Source organism: Anguilla rostrata, chromosome 10, assembly GCF_018555375.3.
Source record: "Anguilla rostrata isolate EN2019 chromosome 10, ASM1855537v3, whole genome shotgun sequence".
NCBI classification, from domain to species: domain Eukaryota; kingdom Metazoa; phylum Chordata; class Actinopteri; order Anguilliformes; family Anguillidae; genus Anguilla; species Anguilla rostrata.
The window spans coordinates 35394500-35418934 of record NC_057942.1 but is presented as its reverse complement, the minus strand read 5'-3'; the positions used below and the strand labels follow the sequence as shown (position 1 = coordinate 35418934).

Sequence of the window (24435 nt, the reverse complement as noted above, 5' to 3'; positions counted from 1 at the left end):
TTTGAATGATGTTTTCTTGGTGACTGGACACCAGTACCCTGATGAACTATAAGCATGTATTCAGGGATAGTCCTCTTCTTTCACTGTACTATAAGGGGACTCTGTTTTGCGAAGAGTGAATGGAATCACATCTATCTGTAAGTCATGTCAGGATCACCGCATACTTGCAGTCATATTAACTGGAGTGTTTGGGACTGAGGATAGTCAGGTTACCTAACGGGGTGTTACCTGATGTATCTGTCCCTGTGCTCAGCGAGGGAGCGCATCCTGACCAACCTGAAGAAGCAGGACGTCCCGCAGCCGCCCATGGCGCTGGTGCCCATGAGAGCGCCCGTGCCGGACATCTCGCCCGAGTGCCTGTCTGACAAGGCCTCCTCCGCCAAGCTGATAAAGGAGGACCTGAGCAAGCTGCAGCACCAAGCCAAGTGAGAGAGCAGCATCTGTTTGCACATACTCAAGAGTCCTGATCCATTCACACTTACTCAAGAGTTCTGGTTCGTTCACATATACTTGGAGTTCTGATTTGTTCACATGTACTAAGAGTCCTGATCTGTTCACATATACTCAGAGTTCTGATTCTGTCTCATATACTCAGCGTACTTCACATCTGAGACCCACAGTGCCATCAGCACCAAGCCCCCATTTCAGTATGCTTGCCTGTTAATTGTATGCTTACAGTCTAAGAGCAGTTTAAAATTTATAGATACATCATTAAATTAAATTAAATGTAATTAAATTAAATGTAACTTAATTAAATAGAAATTAAACAGAGCAGCAGGTATATCATTGCTTATCTGGACATGCTGAAGTTAAAAATGAGTAATGAGTAATTAGGCTCAATAATAATTGCCCCCCTCTGTTGTAATAGGGTATGAATATGACTGATGTGTTTGTTCAGGCTTGCAGCTCTGCGGGAGACCCAGCAGGTGGCGCTGGACAGCGAGCTGCTGGAGATGCTGCCCCAGCTCTACTGTAACCGCGAGGAGCAGCTGTCCATGCAGCTGGAGTGCCGAGGCAGCGGGGGACGGCCCTGCCAGGGCCCCGCCCTCATCACTGTCACGGTCAGGGGGGGCTCCCGATTGGCCGGTTCTTTACATGAACAGATCGTAGCTATGTAGCAACACATTCAGGACGCATCTGGACAAGTTCACATCTAGCTTATGTTAGGCAAAAGCGGAAGTGGAAAGTCCATGGGTCAGAATGTAAATGTCCTGCCATGTGTTTCTTCCACCCATGAACTCATCCAGCTGAATTAACTAATTAGTTCTACCTCCTGGCTGAAGAATAGTGCTAATTAGCAAATTCAAGTGATTGGAACAAAATACTGGAGAGAACTTTTACTTTCTGCATCTGGATTTTACATCTCTTTACATAATTGCCTTAGTAGCTTAGTAATTGCTTTATCTGGGGTGTGTTCCTGGCCGTTTGATTGACCATGCTTGCTTTCCCTCCCCTTCTGGCGCAGTTTGAGGGGATGCACAAGCTGGAGCCGGTCCAGAACCAGATCCAGTCCCTGAAGAGCGACATCAAGCAGCTCCAGGCGGACGCCATGAAGCCCCCCCTCCAGAGCCTGGCCGAGGCGGCCGTTCACGTGGAGAACTTCATCACGTCAGTGTGCCCCCCCCCCCCACCCCACAACCTCCACGTAACAACCCCCAGCTGTCACTGGCTCCTCGTGTGGTATCCGGGTTTTAGAAAAACCCCGAGACTCAGTGATCGTAGCGTAAGAGCTGGAGATGCTTACTAAGAGTGTGCTTGGAGCTGGTTGCCTGGCAACCGCAGTAGTTGCAGATGACAGTAACCTTTGCTTGGTGATCTTTTTGTTGTGTAAATGTTTGTCGGACTCCTGAGTGCTAGCAGTCAGTTATATGAAAATAATCTTCAATAAGCCTTCAAAGCGAAGTCTTTGTCTCCTTTCTTGGTAGTGAATGATGCATGAACGCATCTGGCGGAATACTGACTCGGGTGTTGACCTTCGCAGGGCCCTTGTGAACGCTTTCAAGATGCAGCCGTCCCCCGCCACTCAGAAGGTGGGCATCGCGGCCTTCTACCAAGTGGTGTCCTTCGTGTGCGAGGACATCCAGCGGCACCCCCCCACCCGCCAGTTCTTCTCCTCCTGCATCGAGATCCTGGGCCAGGTACGTAGGACATCCCCCCGCCACCCCCCCCCCACCCGAAATGCGTTAAAACACGGCGAGCTCCGCCCCTGACCCGCGTCCGTCGCACTGCATCCTCCGCCCGTCTCCAGGTGTTCATTCAGGGCACCCAGTCGGAGTGCAGGCGCGTGCTGAGCACCATCCTGCAGACCCGGCGCCTGTGCACCCTGCTCTCGCCCTACTTCACGCCCAACGCCTCCGCGGGCGAGCTGGTGGCCCTCTACGAGGAGGTGGTGAAGGCCCTGCACGCCGACAGCGGCGACGTCATCTTCATGCTGCTCACCAAGGTCCCCAGGCCGCTCACCGCTGCCCACAAACATTACACACAGCAGTTCCACTCAGATTAGAGCCATCCATTTTATTCTGTGCTGAGTTTCCCCACTGGAGATCAATAGGAAATATTCTCTTCTGTTGTAAGCAAATTATGAGTTCTTATGGGCTTAATGCCCTATTCTCATCATATCTCAAATATCATGTATACATATGTTCTGTTCTATTCTATTCTATTCTATTCTATTCTACTCTGTTCTATTCTATTCTATTCTGATATTTTAGTAGTATTACACATTTAGTTCAGGGGATTTGGTTACCTTCAACCTCAATGAAAATATAAAGTATATTATTTAATATTTATAGTATAGAGATGTAGTACTGCAATGGAAGGTGTGGTGAAAGGGGTGAAAGGTGACAGTTCCTGTGTTGCTCCTCCCCCCCAGTTTGACCTGAGCCAATGGCTGTCGTCGGCCCAGCCCCCCTTCTCGGAGCGCAGCCGGCTGATGGAGCTGGTGCACCTGGCACTGAGCGCGTGCGGGCTGGAGCCCGAGCAGGAAGTGCTCCTGCCCTTCAACCACTTCTGCAAGCACTGGACCCAGCTGCTGCGGCACCAGTTCCCCGACCACTACAGCGACTTCCTGCGTCTCCTCATGCAGAGTGAGCCAATCCGCACACGCCGTTTAACAGTGTAGCGCGATGTACCAAAACTTCAGTATTTTTTCGGTACTGTAACGAGAAAATGGGTATTGTTTCATATTTTCGGTTCTTGTCTAAAAGCGTTCCACTTTGTGTATGAACTGGCGATCTTGTCTTTCTAGATTTAAGTTACTGCATTTTCCTTTTGGGTGTGGTATTGTTTTGGTATTGAGTATTGTGATACTAAACCTGTTATCGGTATCAAAAATTTTGTTATCGTGACAACACTACCGCTTACCTTTTCATCAGTGCATTAGTGCATGGAGCAAACTCCCCTTATTTAAGTGTGAGAAATTACAGCAGGTGACAATTTGAGTTGCACTAAGTTTGATTGGCATACAAGGTTTATTTACAGATGCCTGTGGCTCCAGCTTACAACTTGACTGTTTGGGGCCTGTTCATCCTGCAGAAATATGCTATATGCAGTGCATGTTTTAAGAGTGCCTATCGTTCATTTACATATTCATCGCTTTGATTTTGATTAGTCTTGATTAATGTTTAGTTAAAATCCTTTTTGTGGGTGAGGTGTTAAGTAATCAGTAGTGCTTGTGAGGTGTATTGGTGTGCAGTAACACTGGGGACTCTCTGGCTGACAGGCTCCTCTGAGCAGCTGCTGAGTCCTGAATGCTGGAGGGCCTCCCTCGCTGTGCTGGGATGCTCCCCTCAGCCAAAGAAGAAAGGAGCAAAGCCTGCTGGGAACTCTCAGGGCCCCGCCTCCATCTCCCTCTCCCCACAGCAGGTAGGTAGAGCATGCGCACCCCCACTCAACCCTCCTTATACCTTTTAGCATTTTCTATTTCGGTTCATAAGTTTGCGAAAAAAAATACATGCTTAGGTGTGACTAAAAAGAAGTCTGTTTCGAAAACATCCTCAGTAGGCTGTTTCTGTGTGTCAAATTTGTATTGCTCTATTGCTCACTGTCTAAAACAGTATAAAGCTAGCTCTTGTGCCTCTCTTTGACTGGGGGGCAATGCAAAAAAAAGTGCAAAAACTGTGTCTTTCCTGTAAATCTCTCCTCTAGGTTGACGAGACAATCGAGTGGCTGTCCAATTTCTTCCTGAAGCTCCGCCTTTCCAAAGCGGACTTCCGAAGCTTCGGGCTCTACTTCAAATGGGGCCCCTACATAGAGGAGGTGAAGACGTTCTGGGGACACCTCATCAACTACATCATAAACCTGCAACTCAATGCCTGTGCCAAGGAGGCAGTGGGCAGCAACAAGACAGTCACAGGTAAAGAGGTCATCCTCACTCTGTGGGGAAAGTAACATTACATACGCGGGTGGAAACTCTAAACACAGTTTGCAGGGCTGCTGGGCTTGTGTAACAGTAAGAAAAGTAAAGCATTTCTCTTTCAGCTCTTCGGAATTTGCACTCGAAAATCATCGGCCTTTTTAAGCCATGGATTCTGGTCCTGGATACAGACGATGTGAGGTACTGAAACTATAGTGCTCTAGAAAGTGGAACAAGATGATTTATCTGTATTTGTTTTAGTATTTTTTTATGGCATGCATAAACATGGCTCTCTCTGTTGCCAGTCATCCTCGCTGTTACCCTTGGCTGGAGACGGACACTTCTGCAGCAGCCAGCATGGTGGCGCTGTACACCCAGTTCACCCACACCTTACAGGAGAAATTCAGAGGTGAGACCAGCGGCCGGGCTTGTGCGCTGATATTTATTCAGGGTATCTCACGAAGTAACGTAAATATTTAATTTGGCTCCGCTCCCTCTTGCCGTAGACCGGCTGCTGCCCGGTCAGGCGGGTCCGCTGTGGCTCCACCTCATGCACTACTGCGACGCCTGCACCGCCCCCAAAATGCCCGAGTTCGTCCTGTACACCTACCACACGGAGTACGGCCGCCTGCCCTGGAGGGACCTCCACCCCGACCAGACCCTCATGAACCACTTCTTCAAGGTGAGGGAGGGGCCTGCCGATTCTGCCCTCTCCATCTGGTGCTCCCGCCCATCTGCTGCTGCTGCTGACGTGCTCTGACGTTCCGGAAGGTTCCTTCATTTCCATGTCTGCTGAAGCCCTGTGACCATCTGCCATGAATTAATTTAGCATTTTCTGAGGCTGTGATCAAAGGGTTGATAACTAGAGGTCGTATTCCTTGAGAACCCAAGCTGTTGGTCAAACTTATTAAGGACAGGCAGGTTTAAAAAGGGCTATTGAAATGAATAGCCAGTCTTCGTCCCACTTTATGCTGTAGTTTTTCAGTAATTCAGTGGGGGATGACACAAAAGTACTTGCCCTGTATTGGAGCATTAAAACCAAATGAAGATTAGGTATGGTACTGAGGTTCATGCTTTTAGCGGGCTGTAACCATTAATTGGGCCCAGTAGCCTAATTACTGTTACTGTTCCAACACATACAAATGACGCACGGTGATATCAATGCCTGTGTAAGGTGAACCCAAGGGTGGACCGTTTGTTGCATCTGCATACAGGTGGAGAGAGGAAGTCCAAAGAGCTGCTTCCTGTTCCTGGGCGGCCTCCTGTGCGAGGTGAACTGGGTCAGCGTTCTTAGCGGTGCCCTGGGACCCCAGCCCAGTCCCCAGGCCCAGAACATGGTCATCTATCTCTTCTACATGATGGTCTTCCTGGCCAAAGAGGACTACCTGCTCACCAAGCCCGTGAGTTCCTCTGTCTGACCCACATTTACATCCTCTCTGCTTCCTGGAGAACCACAAATGAAGCACTGACTGACACAGAATGTTATTATTTTATAGTGTATACACTGGAGTTTTCCCCCTTGGCTAAAAAGTTTTAAATTACATATGAAAACTCAGGACGTGTAATAAATCCATTATGTTTCCCACAGGTGGTATCCATAAAGTTTTGCCAAAATACTTTGACCTCACGATATATAACATACGGTGGTCCCCAACCACAGATGTCTCTCATGTTAAAATATGTGCATGTAATATTCAGGGTTTTGTTTATTAAGAATGATTGACAAATATTTCAAAAGTAATCAGAACAAGTAGTTTGTTATACCGTTTTGCTATAATGAAAAAAGGTAAAAATATTGAGGGACAAAATGAAAGCTTGTAATTCACACATGCCTAAACAGTGTTGGTGAATTCAGTTTGTTGGTGACCCTTACAGGAGTCCCCCCTGCTGAGTCTGTTGGGCCAATCCACCTCCCTGCCCTGGCACTTTGTGGACTCTTCCGCCTACCAGAACGTCATGGGCTACGTCAGCACCCACTATCCGCCCGCGCTCATCCTCAACCGGGACACCTCCTCCCAGCTCATCCTGAAGCTCCTCAAGATGGCGGCCGGCTTCGGACCCACCCCTGAGGGCACACCCCACAGGGTGAGCGGGGGTGCTATGGGGGTGATATCATCCCATAATGCATCCCAAACGAGTTCAGACTCATTCAGATGACCCTTATCTTTCAACAAGCAAAACCCTTGTCTTTCTAGTCCTTGCCTAATATGCTTGGGAAAGCTCAGTTGAGATTAACCTGCAGCGTTAGCATTAGATATGATGTCATACTTCCCCGTTGTGATGTCAGTGTGTTTCCTCCTATCAGGACATGACACTGAAGTGCCAAGCTTTCATCCACCTGGCAGTGCAGTTCCTCACCTCTCTGGACCAGAACGGGAACATCAGCATCGCCTCCCTGGAAAGTGAGATGGAGAAGCTTCTGGAATGCGTCATGGTCTTCAACCCACCAGGTGAGTCAGTATCCATCAGTCTGGCCTACAGCCTACGACCCATCCATTTTTGAACATTAGAGATTGCTATTGTTATGTAATAAATACCTGGAAAGTTCCAGTACAGTTGCTCATCTCTCTATTAGACCATTATTAAAAGTATTAAATGGTAGAGATGCCAGGATGATGCATGTTTGCTTGGTCATCACCACTCAAGAAGAAAACCTGTGTGTCATTGTTCAGTTAAAGCTGTAGCAGCTTCAAATCACCATTAAGCCTTTGAAGAGTAGGTTTTCTGGAATGTTTATTTCTTCAAAATTCTAATTCAGTGTTCTAGAATTCCATTGCTTTCGATTACCATTAGTGATTGTTACATCATCATTAGAATGTTCAGTTCAGAACATTCTAGTCACATTTTTAAGGGGTTAAAAACAGCCCTTTAATCAGAGTGTAGGGAAGCCGCTGTGACCGCCGTGTCTCCCTCACAGAGACGGACCTGCAGCAGAGACACATGGCCACCTGCAGCCTGTTCGCGGAGCTGCTGACGGTGCTGAACAGCGCGGGCGTGTCCATGGCGGAGGGCCTGGGGGCCATGCTGCACGGCTGGGTGGGGCGGAGGGCCCGTGGCCCGCTGGCGCTGCCCCTGCTCACCGCCGCCTGTCGCTGCCTGGCGTCCGTGCGTCACATGACCCGCATCACCGAGGCCTGCATCCAGGCCTACTTCAGCGACGGTAACGGGACGGGCGGAGTCACGCTACTGGGGAAGGGTGCTATGGGCATGTTTCTATTTAGTTACATTATCACAGTGAATAATCAACAACAAAATATTTCAGAGGGTTGCCAGCTTGCTTTGCCACCTGGCCAGGTGTGCAATTGTTCAGCTTAAAATGTATGCAGACCCCTGGGGTCCTTGAAGGTGCTGTAGGGTGTCCCTGGCCGTACTTGAGCAATAACTACTACATATTGATATGAGACAGTATAAAACCTTTTTATTTTAATATAACTTTTTGGTACTTTTTCAGTACTCTTCTCACCTCTCTCTCTGTTTGCTGTTCCTTTAAGGAGGCTGTGTGGATCAGTACCCTTCTCACCTCTCTGCCTGTTTGCTCCTCTCTCAGGGGGCTGTGTGGATCAGTATTCTGGCTGGGGGCCCATCCTGGCGTCCCTGCAGGTGCCCGAGCTGACGGCGGACGACTTCATCCGGGAGAGCCTGGAGCTGGGCAGCTTCCTCACCCTCTACGTCTACGTCCTGCAGAAGCTCAACCTGGAGCAGACGCTGGCCAACGAGAAGAAAACCCTGGTGCTGCTCAACACCTGGATCAACCAGGTCTTCCCCAGGTGACCTCACATGACCCCTACACTCACTTTTCCCTTTTACCGCCATTTATTAGCATATGTTTGTGCTGCTGTGGCTCACAAGCCTTCAGGAGCCTAAAAAGCCTGCTAATGTAGCACTAAATGCTAATGCAGTACACTTGCCACAGGAAGGTAATAGCATGTACCATTCTCCCCAAATATTACCCACAAGTGTCATGAAAAATGCTCCATTTAACAGAGCAGGTCCTTCCACACTCTAATTTCACCAGCATCACAAACCGGCACTAAAACGAGAGAAAATGTTTACTTGGCATATTCCCTTATGTAGGGTGACTTGGAGTTCAGTACACACTTTCCTCTCCTCGTTTATATAAAGGTTTATTTAACTGGGAAGTTAAACTACCGTGTAAAAATAAAGGTAACAGCGGAGTTCTGCTTGCTTTTTGGGATCTAAGCACCCACGGGTTCGTTGTGTTCAGTGCCCCTCCCATTAAACCTTAGAACCGCCCATCCAGAAAACGCATATCAGGGAGGGGCTTTTTCACTGCGGTTGAATGCAGATGCGGTTTGCCTGTATGAAAGGGATCAGGGTTTTGTGACGTTGTGGATGTTAACCTTCACCCCTACCCCGCCCCCCCGCCCCCCCCAGCACCCCGGCGGACGAGGCCAAGCTCTTCCTGTGGTGGCACAAGGCCCTGCAGCTGGTGGCGGTGCAGGTGGAGCAGGGCGACGCGTGCGGCCTGGAGCCCCTGCTGCTCTCCCTGCTCGGCCTGCAGAGCCGCCTCGCCCAGCTGGGGGAGGAGAGGCTCAACTCGGGCATCCTGGGGGCCATCGGCCTGGGCAGGAAGTCCCCGCTCTCCAGCAGGTAAGAACCGGAGCCGTCCGTCCGCTGAAAGGGCCAGGACTCAAGCACAGTAAGATACTGTATTTATATCGAGGCCTTTACCCATCCTGCAGTTTGAATCATTTCCACATTTCCTTTGTGATTGTATTTGTAAATCTAGCTGACTATGAGACTTCAACCAACAGGCTATTATTCATAGTTTATGGCAAAGCTAAAAACAAATATAAGTTATAAGCACTCTCTTCAAAGTAGCTATATCAATCTCAGTGACTTTATTTGTAATTCAGGTTCACTTGGGTGCTGGACGTGTCTGTTGAGAATAATTTGACTTGTATTCCGTGGTTATTGCAGAACTGGAACCAGATCGCTAACTGATGCCTCAGCCGTTTTGTTAGTGACTACGATGGTTTTGTGGTACAGTTAGCCTTCTTTTCGTAACATGGCAGCGTGTTCTGGGTGCCGTGGCGACGGTGACGTTCCTTCCTGTCCGTCGCAGGTTCCGGGTCGTGTCCCGCTGCATGTCCGCGTTCCTGCTCGTGCAGGTTCCGTCAGAGAACCAACTGCGCATCCAGCCAGGGACCAACCTGCAGCTCTCCCCCAAAGCTCAACAAGTAAGCCTCACAACGGTATATTTGTAACGCCACTTGTAATTTTAACACCATTCGTGCTTATATTTGTAACACCAATCATACGGGACTTCCCGACTTTCCATCTGTGTCTGACTGCACTTAGATGTGAAAATGATGCTTTAGTGTGTTTACTGAGGGGACTGTCAGTAGCTCAGTAAGTGTGTTTTTCAGGTTAGGTTTAAATGAATGTGGTCTGTAGTAAGTGTCTTTTCCTCAGTTTTGGTTTAAATGAATGGGGTCCGTAGTAAGTGTACTTTCCTCAGGTTGGGTTTAAATGAATGGGGTCTGTAGTATGTATGTTTTCCTCTTGTTGGGTTTAAATGAATGGGGTTTATAGTAAGTGTACTTTATTCTGGTTTGGTTTAATGTCCAAACCCGGTCTCTCCCCAGGCTCTGGCTGCTCTTGAAGGCATGCCCGGCAGTAAGCAGTACGCTGAGTTCCAGGAGACCCTGGGCCAGGCCTGCCAGTTCATCCGCTACCCCGGGCACTGCCTGCTGGACGCCATCAGTCTGCTGGCCCTGCTGGTCAACTCCCTGTACACGGACCTGCACTACTTGGACATCATACGCTAGTGCCCCGCTCCTGGCAGGACAGCGCCCCCTGGAGGAGGGGAGGCCCTCAGTCACAGTGACAGTGAGCAGGTGTCAGTTACTAACCCAGACCCAGACGCAGGCTATTCGACTGTGAAGTGCTGTGCTCCGCCGCGCGGTGCGGACCCTCCGCGATGACCTCACCGCTCCTTTGGGCTCCAGGCTTCAGTCTGACTCTGCACCTTTAAGCTCCCAAAGGATCAGTGGTTCAAAGCTGCAGTACATTAGCTCACGCTTTTGCTTTCTTTTAACTTTAAGGCCGCTATTCAACCTGACAGCGATGCGCTTCGTCCGTCACCGTCTGAAAGAATAGGAGTGTTATTCCGAACGTATGTAAACTGCATGTTTCTCCTGGTCTGGAAGTTTGCGCCTTTACGTTCACACGCGGTTGTCTGTTAGAAGCCTTTTCATTTTGCGGGTTTTTGCCAAAACGTAACAATCTCATCCCACTGGATTGTGGGTAATTTGGGGTGCTTTATAGACTTTACCTTTATGCCTTCCTTACCCTGTCTGCTTTAAGCATTTATGTAGGCCAATTTTGTATTGTTTTGAAAGATACTGGGATGTCCTATAACAGAACAAGGAACCGTGCCCTGTTTAAGTGTAATGTCCAACATGAAGTTTGCACTAAAGTTATGACTGGAATGACTTCTTCAGTCTTGTCAATAGCTACAGTATGTGCTTCATTTTTGCTTGTAATATATAATGGTGTATAATAGATAAAATATATTAGAACTGCATTTTCAATTTTAAGTTGTAAATTAAAATGTCCAACGTTGCATTGAACATATATTTAAAATCACTATGTACAATTTTCTCCTCTTTTTATCGTGATTCTATTTGGTTACACGTTAGCAGAGATTCATTGCAGTCACCCTGTCCAGGTTAGCATGGAATTTGGAATGAATTGCATCTGAATGCTTTCGTTCTATCCCAGATGCACAGGCAGGATATGCAGTGTTGCACGCAGCAACAGAACGCGTAGACATACCCCATACGTATATTAGCGTCCAGCATGCTAACTGCATTATGTTTCCCAGAGCCTGCTGCATCTCAGCCTGCACTAGAAGTGATGGCTAGCACACGTACAGTAAGCTAAGCACACTTTGGTTAAAAAGATAATGGACTGTTTGCTAGCCTTCTCTGATAGCAGAGGGCACCATTGACTGCATGCATCCAGTAGCTTGAAAGCACCCAATAAGTCCAGGAACAAATCAGGGCCTGCTCTAAATAATTCAATTAGGTTCTGACATCGTACACTTTGACTGAGTGCTTACTTTTTAGGGCTGCTAAGATGGGCACAGTTTACTCAAAGCTTACGTTAGGCTTAACGGGTCAGTCAGTCTTCAGCCTTCAACCCAACTGACCCCGAAGGCTTTTCTTTTAAGTGTACTTGCCTACTGAGTACAGTACCTGATTCATAACCTCCATATGCTTGTCAAGAGTTACTCTTTCAAGATAATGATGACTCGACTTGAACACGTGACTTGCTGAGCATAGCACTTTAGATGTTGGCAGGGTAAAGCAATAGATTGCTGCCCTTATTCAGTTGCTATGTCTGTATAAAAAAATGCATTCTAAGTTAATTATATAATGGTAACAAATATGGGGGTACCAAATGTGGTGACATTTAAATATTTATTTAAAAAGTTATGCCATTTTAAGACTGGCGATCTGCCCGGGGTGTATTCCTGCCTCTCCCCCAATGCATGCTGGGATAGGCTCCGTCATCCCCCGTGACCCTGACCAGGATAGGCAGGTTACGTAATGGATGGATGGATGGATGCTATTTTAACTTGTCTTCATATTATTAATTTGGAGGTAGGTTTAAATTGCGATAAAATGACATTGGTCGAATAAGCAACACGTGTAAAACCATTGTTGTCCACTAGGAAACAAAATCCACAGAGCTGAAATTTTTCATATGCTTGTCCTGGTTAAGTTACCCATTTCCTGAGTTGATTGAATTGAAATGGAATTCAGCCAAACCCTGTGCTCGATTAGCTTACCGCTATGCCACCCTTCAGGTTGTAGAATACAGTAGGACCAGAAAATATAAGCAGGGATGCACTGACAGAGGGCTAAAATGTTGACAGTACACATAAGCACACGTGTTTTTAGGTGGTTAAAACACTTGAGGAGAGCAAACCAAGTTCGAAAACGTTTCTGACAAAATATGTTTATGATCGAAGTATCATAGCAGTCAATCCACAGCTGTACAGTGTTGCACATGCCTTAACTATGTGCTTGCAGTGTGTCGTGGGTTTATGATGTTTTGTGCCATATCTCTGTGTTTGACTGAGCGCACTGTTGATTACAGTCAGTGTATACAATAAAATGCCAGACAAGCTGGTTGTACATTTCCGTCTGTTTCTAAATAAGACCTGCCTTGGACCACTGTCGATGTGATCAAATAAAGACATTGGTTGTTTAACGTGATGGAGTTGGGCAGTTTATTGCGTGGTGTGGGCGGCTTTGAATACTGCAGGTTAGTCAACTCTCCTATTTATTATGTTTATTAATTAAAATTTCCCTCTTTTTTCCTTTACAGATTCATAGTAATTCATAATTCATTCAAGTTTCTTGTTCTATTATGAAAGAAATATGTGCTGCCCTGTCATTGTTTTCAGAGCAAATGTTTTAAGCTTTCCCAGGCCACTATTGCAGAATCCTTTGCAGAATTGCATGCAAAGTTTCATATATTGTGAACATAAGCAGTATATACATATTGATTAAATGTAAATTGTGTAAGTTGCTCTGGACAACAGCTAAATACCTAAAATGCTAACGTAAAATTTAAATGATCCATATTGCCAGTGTAGTTTGTTCCATTTTAAAGGCCATCAGTGGTCACACAATCCATCAAGTCTGTTCTGGACTATATCTAGGCCAAGAAATGCTGAAGTTCACAGTAACTAAATGAGTAGCCTGCTCATGGTATTGATTTCCGTTCTGAATTGTGAATCGTGTTGTAGAAGGAGTGTCTTCATTGTCCCAATGTGTTCACTTAAAAAGTGGTCAATATTTCCCAAGCAGCTGGCTTAGCTCCCACTGAGAACCGCTGGTGGCAGGTAGACTTTGGGTACCCACTGTGGAGAAACTACTGCAGTGCTAGCCCATGTGAACCTAGCCAGCTTTGAACCAGTCCTACCCTGGTGGTACGAGGCCAGTGTGACCATTTGCATACCGTATAGTGGACGGCAGTGTAGTATAATGGGTAAGGAGCTGGTCTTGTAACCTTGTCACAGGTTCGATTCCCAGGTAGGGCACTGCCATTGTACCCTTGAGAAAGGTACTTAACCTGCATTGCTTCAGTATATGTCCAGCTGTATTAATGGGTGTAAAAAGTTGTGTAAGTCGCTCTGGATAAGAGTGTCTGCTAAATGACTGTAAAGTAATGTATTTATTATGGTTTGTTTGTAGTCATTCACACAATGTGCTTTGTGCAAGAGCCACTCCCTTCTGCAGCTGCAAACCCTCGACTGTCCAGATCATTGCTCTGTCATTGCTCTGCCTGTCTGCTGCACCTGGTCCCCTTTAGCTTTCGAAGGGCATCAGAGGGTTTTTTAAGGGACACAAATTAATTTAAATATCGCGGGCGGCACAAACGCCTTTCAGGGGTCCTGAGCCGTGGTGACGAGCTTGTGCACACGTGTAGTACACATATGCTACAGTATGTGAGGCGTGTTGTACAGAAACATAACCGCTCCACGCTGATAAAGAGCATCACCTGCTCTGTTGTGCTGTACCTTTTACAACACAGCACTGTTATGCCAACAGAGATAGCCAGACAAAGGGAAATGGAGGCTGCGATGAAACTTTGTCTGTGATGTTCAGCGAACTTCTGAGAACAGAATGTCCAAATCGTGTGCTAGACACGCATACCTAGACAACAGTCTGCCGTCTATCGCTCCGAGAGGCGGGGGAGGGAGGGAGGGAGGGAGGGGGGGAGGGAGAGAGAGAGAGGGAGGGTGGTGAGAGAGCCGCTTGCATCTGTCTCTGAATCCTCAAGCTTTGGCCCGGGCTTTGGGAAGACGGCGGTTGCCATGGAGATTTCTAGACATCTCTGTCAGTGGGACACGGAGGGAAAGAAAATCGGCGCCGGTGGCCAAAAACGGCTATTGAGAGAGGCTGGCTAAGACCCGCTCCACTTTCAGATGTGCGCGCCCATAGGCGCCAGCGCATGCCCGCCGTGAGTCATTCCAGTTCGCGGGTTTAAAATGTGAGAACTCCGCCGAATCCACCCCCTTCTGGCGCAATCTGCCGTTTGTCCTTTAAGATTGCGTTGTCGTTTGATGAGTTATTAATTAGTAATCTCAGGATATTCGTCTTTAATATTCGTCTGGTTTGTTTGCTTAGAAAGTCTAACGGTTGACTCAGGTAGAAAGGTAACCGACCGTTTAAGGTCAGCTATAGGGAGTGCAATTTGTTTGGTTTGTCCAGTAGGTGGCGATAATGTACAGTTTAACAACTGTAAAACCTTGACCATAATTTCCCAACGGGGTTAGTTTTGGGTAAATTTTGGGTAAGTTTTGGGTTAGTTGTGCTTGCGCAACAGCTTTGAGCTTGTACTGTGAGCATGGATTTGGGCAGTACAATGTCCAACTGCTGTGCAGTGATCATAGATGACTGTTTCAAAGATTTCTGTGGCTTTGTGGGAATGCTACATAGATTCTGAGGCTCAACCTGAACAGTAGCAAGGGCTCTGACTTTAACCGGCCTCATCAGTGGGAGTTCCAGTGAGATCAAGCACCTCGCCTTCATTGCTTCTCAGAACATTCACACTGACATTGGAAGCCACCCTCTTCTCCTGCAGACACCACAGGTGAAATATGAATTGCATTTAGCTGTTAGAGGCTTTCATTTTTAACCATAGATAACTGTCCTGGAATAATGTCAATTGCTAGTCTTTTAGTTCATTTACCACCACATAATTGTAAAGGTCTTAAAAATCCTTGGATGAAAGGGAACATAAAATGAAGGTATTTTTCTAATCATTATTTCCTTCCTATGGGTTTTAAGCCCTGTAATAAAATCTTTTTAAATGCAAAATTGTCACACATGCACTTTCCCAGCAAATTCTTTAAATTATGAAGTACTTAAGCACATCAAGATTGCTTTGGGCATGAATAATGAATTTATAATGTACAGCTGGCCGCCTTGTGTTACCACTCAAACCTAACATACAGGTGTGTAAAGATTGTGATACACTGTGGTAAACTGTAGTACATTGTGATACATTGTGGTACATTGCAGTGCATTGTGGTAAATTGTAGCATATTGTGATAAGTTATAAAAAGGGGGACTGCAATGCCTGTCCTTTCAGCACTCAGCATGTAAAGGTCAGGAATGGTCATGGGCTTGTGTACACCCATCCTCTGTTGAGTGGCTGCACAGGTAGCACCAGCAGCTTTTCCAGACACATTCGGAAACTAAGGTGTCAACCAGACACCTCTCAAGTGTACTTACAGAACTTTTGATTCTGGTTGAAACGCACCCTTCAAATACAGTGTTAAGGTTCAGGGAAGGTGGATGTATATCACCAGCGTTATTGATTGAAGTAGGTTGGGTACAATCAAGTTCTGGTGACAAACAACCTTCTCGAGTAAATAGCATCATGATTCAATTTTATTAAGACTGAATAATATAGTTCTCTGCTGTTGATGAGGTCGCGACCTAGGAAGTGGTACTCATATCCTGTTTTCCTCTACATATAGAGTGCAGAAATCACAGCTACCCTTCAAATGGATGTTCAATGAGAACTCAGAGTGCCTCTGGGCTCTGTGACTTCAAAGAGTAGCGGTCTTGGAAAGGTGGAGAGCAAAGAGGTCACATCTTTCCTTTTAGACAAAAATGGATCTGTATTAGTCTATGATTCATACCAAGGCAGTGAATGCAGTTTGCTACTCTACTTACACTCGTGTTTTCATGTTTATTTAAAACAAGCAAGCTGATCTTGACCGTATTGAAAGCAGCACAAACAAGAAGTTACGGCGTTTGTCTTTATTTAAATGGTTCTCGTCTGTTTTATCGCAGGACGTGCACTGCTTAGGGTGGGAGAGTTTCTGTCGTCTTCCTTCTCGGAGCCAAGATCTTTTACCAAGACCACGGAGCTGAAACTTTCCTCCTCTTGTCTCACAGCGTTTACTGCTTTCTGCCCATTCTCCAATATTTGCAGCGGTTCTCTGCGAATAGCCCGGGGCAGATGAGGTCTGATTGATTTTGTTTAGCCGTTTTACAGCAGGGTGCTGTTAGCACTGGCTCAGAGCACGCTCGGCAAGGATCTATGAAGTCAGTGGTGCAGAGTAAGCCCACAACAGCCAATTTTCTGCTCGAGAAGAGACTCCAGCAACTCGTCAAAAAAGGACTCCTTGTTACATTTTGTACTTTACCTGTTGAATGAGACAACAGAATATTTAAGCAAGCGAAGAACACTGATGTTGTGCTTTGCTTGTTTGGTAGCTAGTCTCTCAGGGAAAGGCAATGGAGAATTATGTTTATTTCAGGACTGTTGGTTGACAGTGTGGTCCCACACCCCGGTCTGATAAACCTAAATGAATGCACCAGGATCCCCTACTGATGAAAAGAGAATTTGTATAGATCCTTTCATGTACTTATATTTCACATTTGCCACAACAGAAAATGAGTTTTTGTGAGGTTTATAAGAATTAAAAATGTTATGTAATCTATATAATATCAGAAAACGGGAACCAATGGTAATTTATACATTGGATTTAACAGGAGCCTATTCTCCAGGCCCCATGAACTACCCCAGGATAATAGTTAAAAAACTTTACCCAATAATCACCTTGGATCAGGTCAAGTTCATTCCACAGTAATATGTGGATTATTCATAGTTAATAATGTGTTATACCTGTTTTATACCTGATATATTATATATTATATACTCTCTCGTTATTTAACATCAGTTAATTTACTCAGTAGGATATTATTCATGAGCTATCCTTCAGGTTTATCTATATAACTAGAGTGCAGTTTTCATTGGGTGAAATCCTACTACAGGAAAAATGATATGCAATGCTATACTATGCAACACACATATGTTTAATTCGTTGCTTTTTTTCCTTTTTAATTTTCGAAGCAACATATAAGTCCAACTCATTTTCATAATGACTTTTAGACATTTCTTATATAAGATGCATCTGTGGCAGACTTTGATCTTATTTCCTGCCAACTAAAAATGTCAGCTCAAAGTGCCAGTTTAGGCAGTAGGGGTGTGTGCTCACAGAAAGGAAATCGTTTCCCACATTGCTGTACCCGACGCCGCTCAGCGAGAACACGATGAGCCGAGTCGTGTCCTCTCCCCATTAGAGACGTTTTAATCAAACAGCTTTCCTGCGTCGTTTCATATATCCAGATTGCATAGACATGTGGCGCGTGCCTCATGTTTTTTTAATGTCCAGCATTTTCCGTTGACTGTAAGATCTCGCGACTAATTTGTATTCCGGGGAAGTGCGTGTCTTAAGCGGCAGCGTCCCTGCCGGATGCGAAATTGCTGTGCGGAGTCGAGCCGCGAGACAATGGCGATCGTGATAGCCTTTACCTCGCCTGACCTCTGGAGCCTCACGAGTCCTTCTCCGTCAACACATCATTGATAAAAACGCACTCGCGCTAAGAGCTTAACTACTCATCTGCTTCCATCTGGTAAAAATTACTTTGGCCTTTGTGTCATGTGTTTTCATTGTGCCAGCTGGCCCCCTAGGCGGAGGTGTCAACACTGGTGAGATAAAAGGAATAGATGTACTTTGTTAAAAAAAATTAACAAACAAAAAAAAACACAATTACAATGCAAATATTGTACATTTCCATTATGTCTTTAGGTCACATATGTTCAAATGTGTACATTCTGCCTTGTTCTCTACGTGTGCATTTGTTATGAAATTCATTTGCATGATTACCACTTGTGCACCTGCTAAAGGTGAGTTTGACCCCTAGCACCAAAACAAGAGAACAATTATTTTCTCTCTTTAGGGACCTAGCTATTCAGCTGAGAGAGCTGACTGAATCTATTGGCGTGCCCTAAACTCCTCAACGATAAAATCTGCAGCAGACCAATCTCCACTGCATTTAGCTTTAATGAAATGTTACCAAGGCACTGTTTTGTCCATGAAACATGAAATGTCAGCTGTGTTCTCAGTCACCATGCCTTCTACGGAACTTAACCACACTCATGTGGGAATGAACCCGTTTGACCTCAGCTGTTTGCCGCCAGTGAGACAACAATGGGCAACAACACACCATCTATCACTGCCAATCAGGCAGAAGTAATCACTCTTTCTCAGCTCTATGTCACAGGCCTAGCCCCTGGGGTATGCAGCACTAACAGTCAGACAGAAGCAATCGCTTCCCGACTCAGTCCCGTGCTGAAAGGAAACCTCACTTTACCTCAGATGACACCATCCGCAAGATACGCGTACTAAAGCAGCCTATGAATATTTCTGCATTGTATGAGCCAGGTTATTCCATTCTACAGCAAAACATAAAGGCACCTCTGCTGTCCAATATGACAGTAAACCCCAGGGAATGTTTTTATAATGCGGAAAATGTATAAAGCGGGGTGTTAATGATAATTGGAAGAGCTGCAAGAGAATAATTATTTATAAAAAACTGCCAATGTCATTATTTTGTTATATAAAACAGTAGTCACACGCACACACACACACACAGACACACATAGAGAGAGAGAGAGACAAAGAGATACACATGTGTATATAAAATACATATTAAACATAAAACTAATTGAAATGCTAAATAAAATGCTAATTATTTACTATGTAAGTAAAATATTTTCAGGGGTGCTGGAATTCAGACACCATGTAAATCGTAATTCTGTGACAACTATTTGAAAGGATAGTTCCAGCAAAAACTGGGTCAATGAAAAACTAAAATGGAAATACATATTTTTTTTAAAGAAAAAAGAAAAGCACAAACACCATAAGATTCTCCATCAGCATAATCAGCCTGGTATCACCTCACGGAACCTGCCATTTTACCTGTGCTCTGGACCATGGGCTGGAGCTTGGAGGAAAATGGCTTTAGCAAGGCGAGTGTTTGGGGACGTATTTACAGTCTGTATTTGTGTGCTGAGATTTTAATATTAAAATTCCAAATAGTTGAGAGAATTAACAAAACAAAAAAATCAAAACTTTGATGACGATTGGTGTTGATCTGCCCTAATGTGTTGCACTTATGTGGGAGATCCTTGTGGTATTACGCCATAAATTAATTTCATGATGTATTCGCACCTGCTCAGGAAAGACAGTGATGGATTGGGTTTAATTTCTTTGGCGAGCAGTTCATCCGCAATATTTATACTGGCGAAAAGGGACCAAACAATCACATTAAATCATGTGCAAAACTGAATCCTGTGCAGTTGCATCAGTTGTTATCACCAACTGCACTGCAGTTTTTTCCTCCTTAGACTGTGAATGATGGTATCACAGTTGATCTTCATGTTACAAAGCAGGTGAAACACATCCCATGTTGCAACCCTCTTTACAGTTATTTACAATTCAATAACATTGTTCTGCTCTTGCGTTTGGGAGGTATGCCTTTTGAAGTAGAACAACGGTTAGAAGGTATAAATGCACACTAAGAAATCTGGATTACTGCCCATGTATTTATAGCAGGAAAAGGAACATATCTCAAAGATAGCTTCTGTGTCGTTGGGACCTCATTTAGCAGGTGACCTGACAAATCAGGTCGGAACTGCAGCTGTTTTAAATCATCTTCTATCACTCATCCGCTCTCTCCATTGAAAATGATTTCTTTGCTTTGCTGTTTTATTTTTTGAATGACTAATATTTTGGGGTCTTTATTTCAGTGAAAACTAAGAGATGTCCACTCTTATGCTGTTCATTTTTCCCGTTTGTATATGAAGAATCTTGATTGGCTGTCAGTGGCTAGCTGCTAAGAACCGAGCCAATCGGGGGATAAGATGACGCAAACCGAGCATCAGCTGAACTTCCATGAAGTAAACTATACTGTCGCAGAAACGGTGCTTCCGCTGTTCACAATCCAAAAATGAACTGGAGCAAATGTGAGCAATTCTAAAAATAAATCGAAGCTAATTCGAAGGGCTTGTCAATAGATGTGGGAAAAACAAAGTTGCATATGTTTAGATTTATTCACATAATTTAAATGCTATGCTTATTTTGTGAGATAAACCATCTTAAACGATCTTGTTTTTAAGAGTTTGTAGTTGTCTGAACCCTGTCTGACATTTTGACTGACTTTGTTCTGACTGCCCACACTCAGAGTGCCAGAGTACGTTCAGGAAAGGACTGTTGTTTTAATGGACGCTGGCATGTCTTGTACCATAAAGAATTATCATTTGTCCCCAGGAATCCCTTGTCCTGGCCAATCTGAGCTCATCAGTTTGAAACATGGAGAGTTGACAATAACTATAGCCAATGTCCTGAGAAACACAGAATATTACTTTGAGGTGCGTTTGATGAGATTTTTAAAGTCATTATTTGGTTTGTTTAGTAACATGGGGAAACTTTAACACCATTAACTCTGAGGTGAATTTAAACAGCAGTTTACCCTTAGTAAGGGAATAATCATATTAAAATCCAGAGGAATGATCACCCTAGGGCAGCAGTGTTGTATAATGGATAGGGGAATTAACTCAGAGATAATAGGGGTTTGAATCCAAAGTGGGGCTCTGCCATTGCACTGTTGAGAAAGATAACTAACCCCAATCACATCTGTAAATATCCAGCTGTGGAAAGTGTATCTAACTGTGGATGTGTTCGTTGTTCGAGATAAGGGTGTCTGTTCAGTTATGGAGAAAAGTCCCGCAAGGCTTATACAGGTACATTGGAATGAATGTAATTCAAACTGGTGTTGTTTTCAGATGCAAACATCCATTTTTCTTAAAGCATGAATGGAGACGGGTGTCTGTGACACAATGTTTATGAGGGTAATAAATATAACGACAGAAATAATGCACAGCTCACGCCGCTGCAGCAAGAGCTGAATTTGGCACAATGACTGAACTCACCTGGTATGCGAGTGCAATGGAGGAACTGAATCAGTTGTGTATCTAAGTACAGGCATGTGTCTGGTACAGGGCCCATGCGTGCCCTGAAGAGAATTAACATTACACAGCCCCCTGGGGGTCACATGACTCATGAGCTCTGAGCTCTGGGGAGTGGGGAAGGGAAGAGGCCCTACTAACATTAACACCATGTTGCCATAGCAGCCAGGTGTGATGACCAAGGACCACTGAGTGCAAAAAGGGCCATCAGGAAATAAAAAAAGACCTGTTACACAACCAGAATCTCACTCTTGGTGAATGAACAGGTATTATACAGATGTGCTATTAATAGATTTTGTGTGCTTGCACAGTGATGTGTGCAACAGACAATCATTAATTCAGCAGATTGTCTCCTTTGAAGTTATGTGTCAGTCACGATCAACTACATGCATACTTTGAGATTGTTTGTTTCCAATTTATCACTTTCTTAATTACACAAAAAAACATTGCAAGGTACATTCAGTGCTTAAATATGTCTGTGGTCTGTTGCTGTCTGGATCGCTGCCAAGTTGCCATAGATACCATTATGGAGGTCAGCTGCCTCTGGCAATTTTAGAGTCTGGAGCTTTCTCTCCAACCATTCTCAGCTCAGTACAAATTAAAACCCACACATCCATGACCTGCTCAGCCTCCAAATATTAAAATACAGCACCTGGACACTTTGTCTATGCACACAGGCTGATGTTTTTATCCAGGCACTCTCATCACAACAATTTATTCAGTTGTGCTTCACTTATGCTGAATGAAATGTGAATTGAACATGAGTGTGTTATTTGTTCCTGTTCTAATCTCAGATCAAATAATCATTTAATGCACATGAATCACATATGAATCATGTAGCACTCTCTATTATGATTAAACCTTTAAAGACCCTCTGCACTCACTTCTTGTATTTAAAGTGATCTAAGACACATATTAGGATGCATGCTTGGTTTTGACAAATTTATAGGCAGGAAAAAAATGAAAAAAGTGCTGTTGATATAAAGTACCTAATTTCTAAACATGAGAGCTGGTGTGTCTGGCCTGTAATGGATTTGTTCACTTCTGATTGGCAGAACACTAAAGGGAAGCACTGCTGATTGGTTAAGATGTGAATTGCCAGGACCATTGCATGAGTAACCTGGACTCAAAAATACCAACACTGAATCAACCAGGTTACTTACGCAAACTTCTTATTCTTTGCGGCTTTTAGGATAAAATCAGCAGTTGTTTTTTGCACTTTGATAGCGAAAGTATGCATAATTTGGTATGCAATATTTCACTATTCTTGAGGGTTTTTATCCTTAACAAACCGAGAGATCCACATCATCAACCTCTGAGCCTCGCGTCCATAATAAACCCCGAAATCCACATCATAATTATATAGAAAGCTAGCTGAGGCCAAGGGTTGAGAAGCTATTTAATCTCTGCTTTTTTCCTAATATGTAAATCAGATGTGTCCCGATGTGTCTATTTGCATACGTCGTGATGCTCGAGATGTGTGGAGCGCTGGGTGTGAACCTGCCGTGTGCAGTTTCAGATTAGAACATTCGGGGATACACCCAAGGACCCGTCTTGTTCTATTTCAGTCATGCTTTAAAAAAAGCACAAACCTCCCTTGATCTCTCACAGTCTGCTTCACCCTCCCTTCTTTCTGTCTCTCTGTCTCTCTCCCCATCTCTCTCTCTCTCTCTCTCGGTTTCCCTGTCTATCCAATACTTTCTGTTCTTTCTGTCTCTCTTCTCCCTCTCTCCCCCCTCCCTCGTTCTCTACCCTTTTTTATTATCTCCACCGCACACGCAGTCCTCGCACTGCCAGTGTGTTTCCCGGTGCTCTCAGACATGGGAGTGGGCGGCGTCTGGCAGACTGTTACCGCAGCAGGGCCCAGCGTCCACCACCCCCGCCGCCCGTGTGTTGGGGCTAGCACTCTCCGATCGTGCCTGTGGGGGGGAGGGGGGGGGGGGGCTGAGGGAGGGATGGAGAGAGGCACAGTCTCAGCTCAGGGCCAGAATCACAGCTGAATATTAAACAATGCTGTCTGACACAGTTAATATATTCACTGATGGATTCATACTGTATCCCAGTGAATCCTCTCTGAATATTTTCTAATCTCAAACTGGATCAGAGAGGAGAGAGATGGAATCTGTGTATATGAAGTTTTTTTTTTTTTTTTTTTGCTGTGATGTTTGTGAGAAAGAATAATTAAGGTTATGGATAATCAACACAATGATCTAGCAATTTGATGTGAGATTAATCACAAAAAAAATGCAAGTCCCACCTATCTCTATGCCGAACAGCCATTCCTTTGTTCTGCTTGTGTTCTGTTCAGAATGTCCTGTTCTTTGAGATGCAGCAGCTAAATGCAGAGTCAGAGCTCAGCTGAGATGAATTATGCCATCTGCACAAACTTGGTCATTCAGATCATTAACTGCATGGAATGCATCTGGTGACACATAACCGTGCCTGACAAACTACGTTATCTTTCTGCAGATGATGTGCATCGCGTGCTGGGTCAAGCAAGGTCAAATTCTTGCATTTGCAGGAGAAACAAACACAAACACACAGATGTATTACTCAATAGATATTGTTGATACTGTGGTTCATGCAATATTGTGACTGAAGCAGTCTTTTGGTTGTAATATTGTGTGGTGCACTGGTGCAATGGAAGCAATAGAAGACACACATGCCCTATAAATTAAATAATGCCCATGAACTTAAATGATGTCATAGCGCTAGCTAATCTGTAATACCTCAGTCATTTAAGGCTAATGCTTCTCCCCTAGCTTTCTCAGGCTTTATGTCCGAGTTATGTGTGTTTGAGCGCATTCAAAAGGAACTAAAACAATCTTCAGCCTCCTTGTCAAAGTTGCATACATATGATGCAGATGTGAACTTTTGAAGTCCTCTTTTCCGCACTGACTGGGAGGCCCCTTGAAGGTCTAGATGTACTCTATCTTTATGTTACTGTTATTGCCTTAGGCCATGCAGCACCAACATCTGACTGTTTTCATAAGTGTGCTAATTGATTTATTTTGGTCTGATGCATGGACGAATTGAACTGCACTGTAAGACCTCTTGCTTTGCATTGATGTCTTTGTGCACTAATATGTCGAAGCAACTGCAAATCGTACTTTCTGGCTGATCTCTTAATGATTACACAGCTCTTGATGTCACTGTTTTGGTATTTTCACAGAGCACATGTTTGAATTTATATTCAGTTGCTTTGTAAT

At 44.7% G+C, this 24435-nt stretch overlaps 1 protein-coding gene across 1 annotated transcript in view; it reads left to right on the top strand.

Moving 5' to 3' along the window:
• The window catches only part of epg5 (ectopic P-granules autophagy protein 5 homolog (C. elegans)), a 28715-nt gene extending 16117 nt beyond the window's left edge, over nt 1-12598 (top strand). Inside the window, exons 27-45 of the mRNA XM_064296737.1 lie at nt 254-425; nt 899-1061; nt 1466-1608; nt 1982-2138; nt 2249-2443; nt 2873-3086; nt 3722-3864; nt 4147-4354; nt 4480-4555; nt 4660-4763; nt 4861-5036; nt 5569-5754; nt 6230-6439; nt 6660-6804; nt 7272-7514; nt 7902-8121; nt 8750-8965; nt 9441-9555; nt 9964-12598. Coding sequence (XP_064152807.1) covers nt 254-425; nt 899-1061; nt 1466-1608; nt 1982-2138; nt 2249-2443; nt 2873-3086; nt 3722-3864; nt 4147-4354; nt 4480-4555; nt 4660-4763; nt 4861-5036; nt 5569-5754; nt 6230-6439; nt 6660-6804; nt 7272-7514; nt 7902-8121; nt 8750-8965; nt 9441-9555; nt 9964-10146 — 3269 coding nt within the window. The 3' untranslated portion in view covers nt 10147-12598. The remainder of the gene's footprint in view (nt 1-253; nt 426-898; nt 1062-1465; nt 1609-1981; nt 2139-2248; nt 2444-2872; nt 3087-3721; nt 3865-4146; nt 4355-4479; nt 4556-4659; nt 4764-4860; nt 5037-5568; nt 5755-6229; nt 6440-6659; nt 6805-7271; nt 7515-7901; nt 8122-8749; nt 8966-9440; nt 9556-9963) is intronic.
• Nucleotides 12599-24435: the final 11837 nt, after the last annotated feature.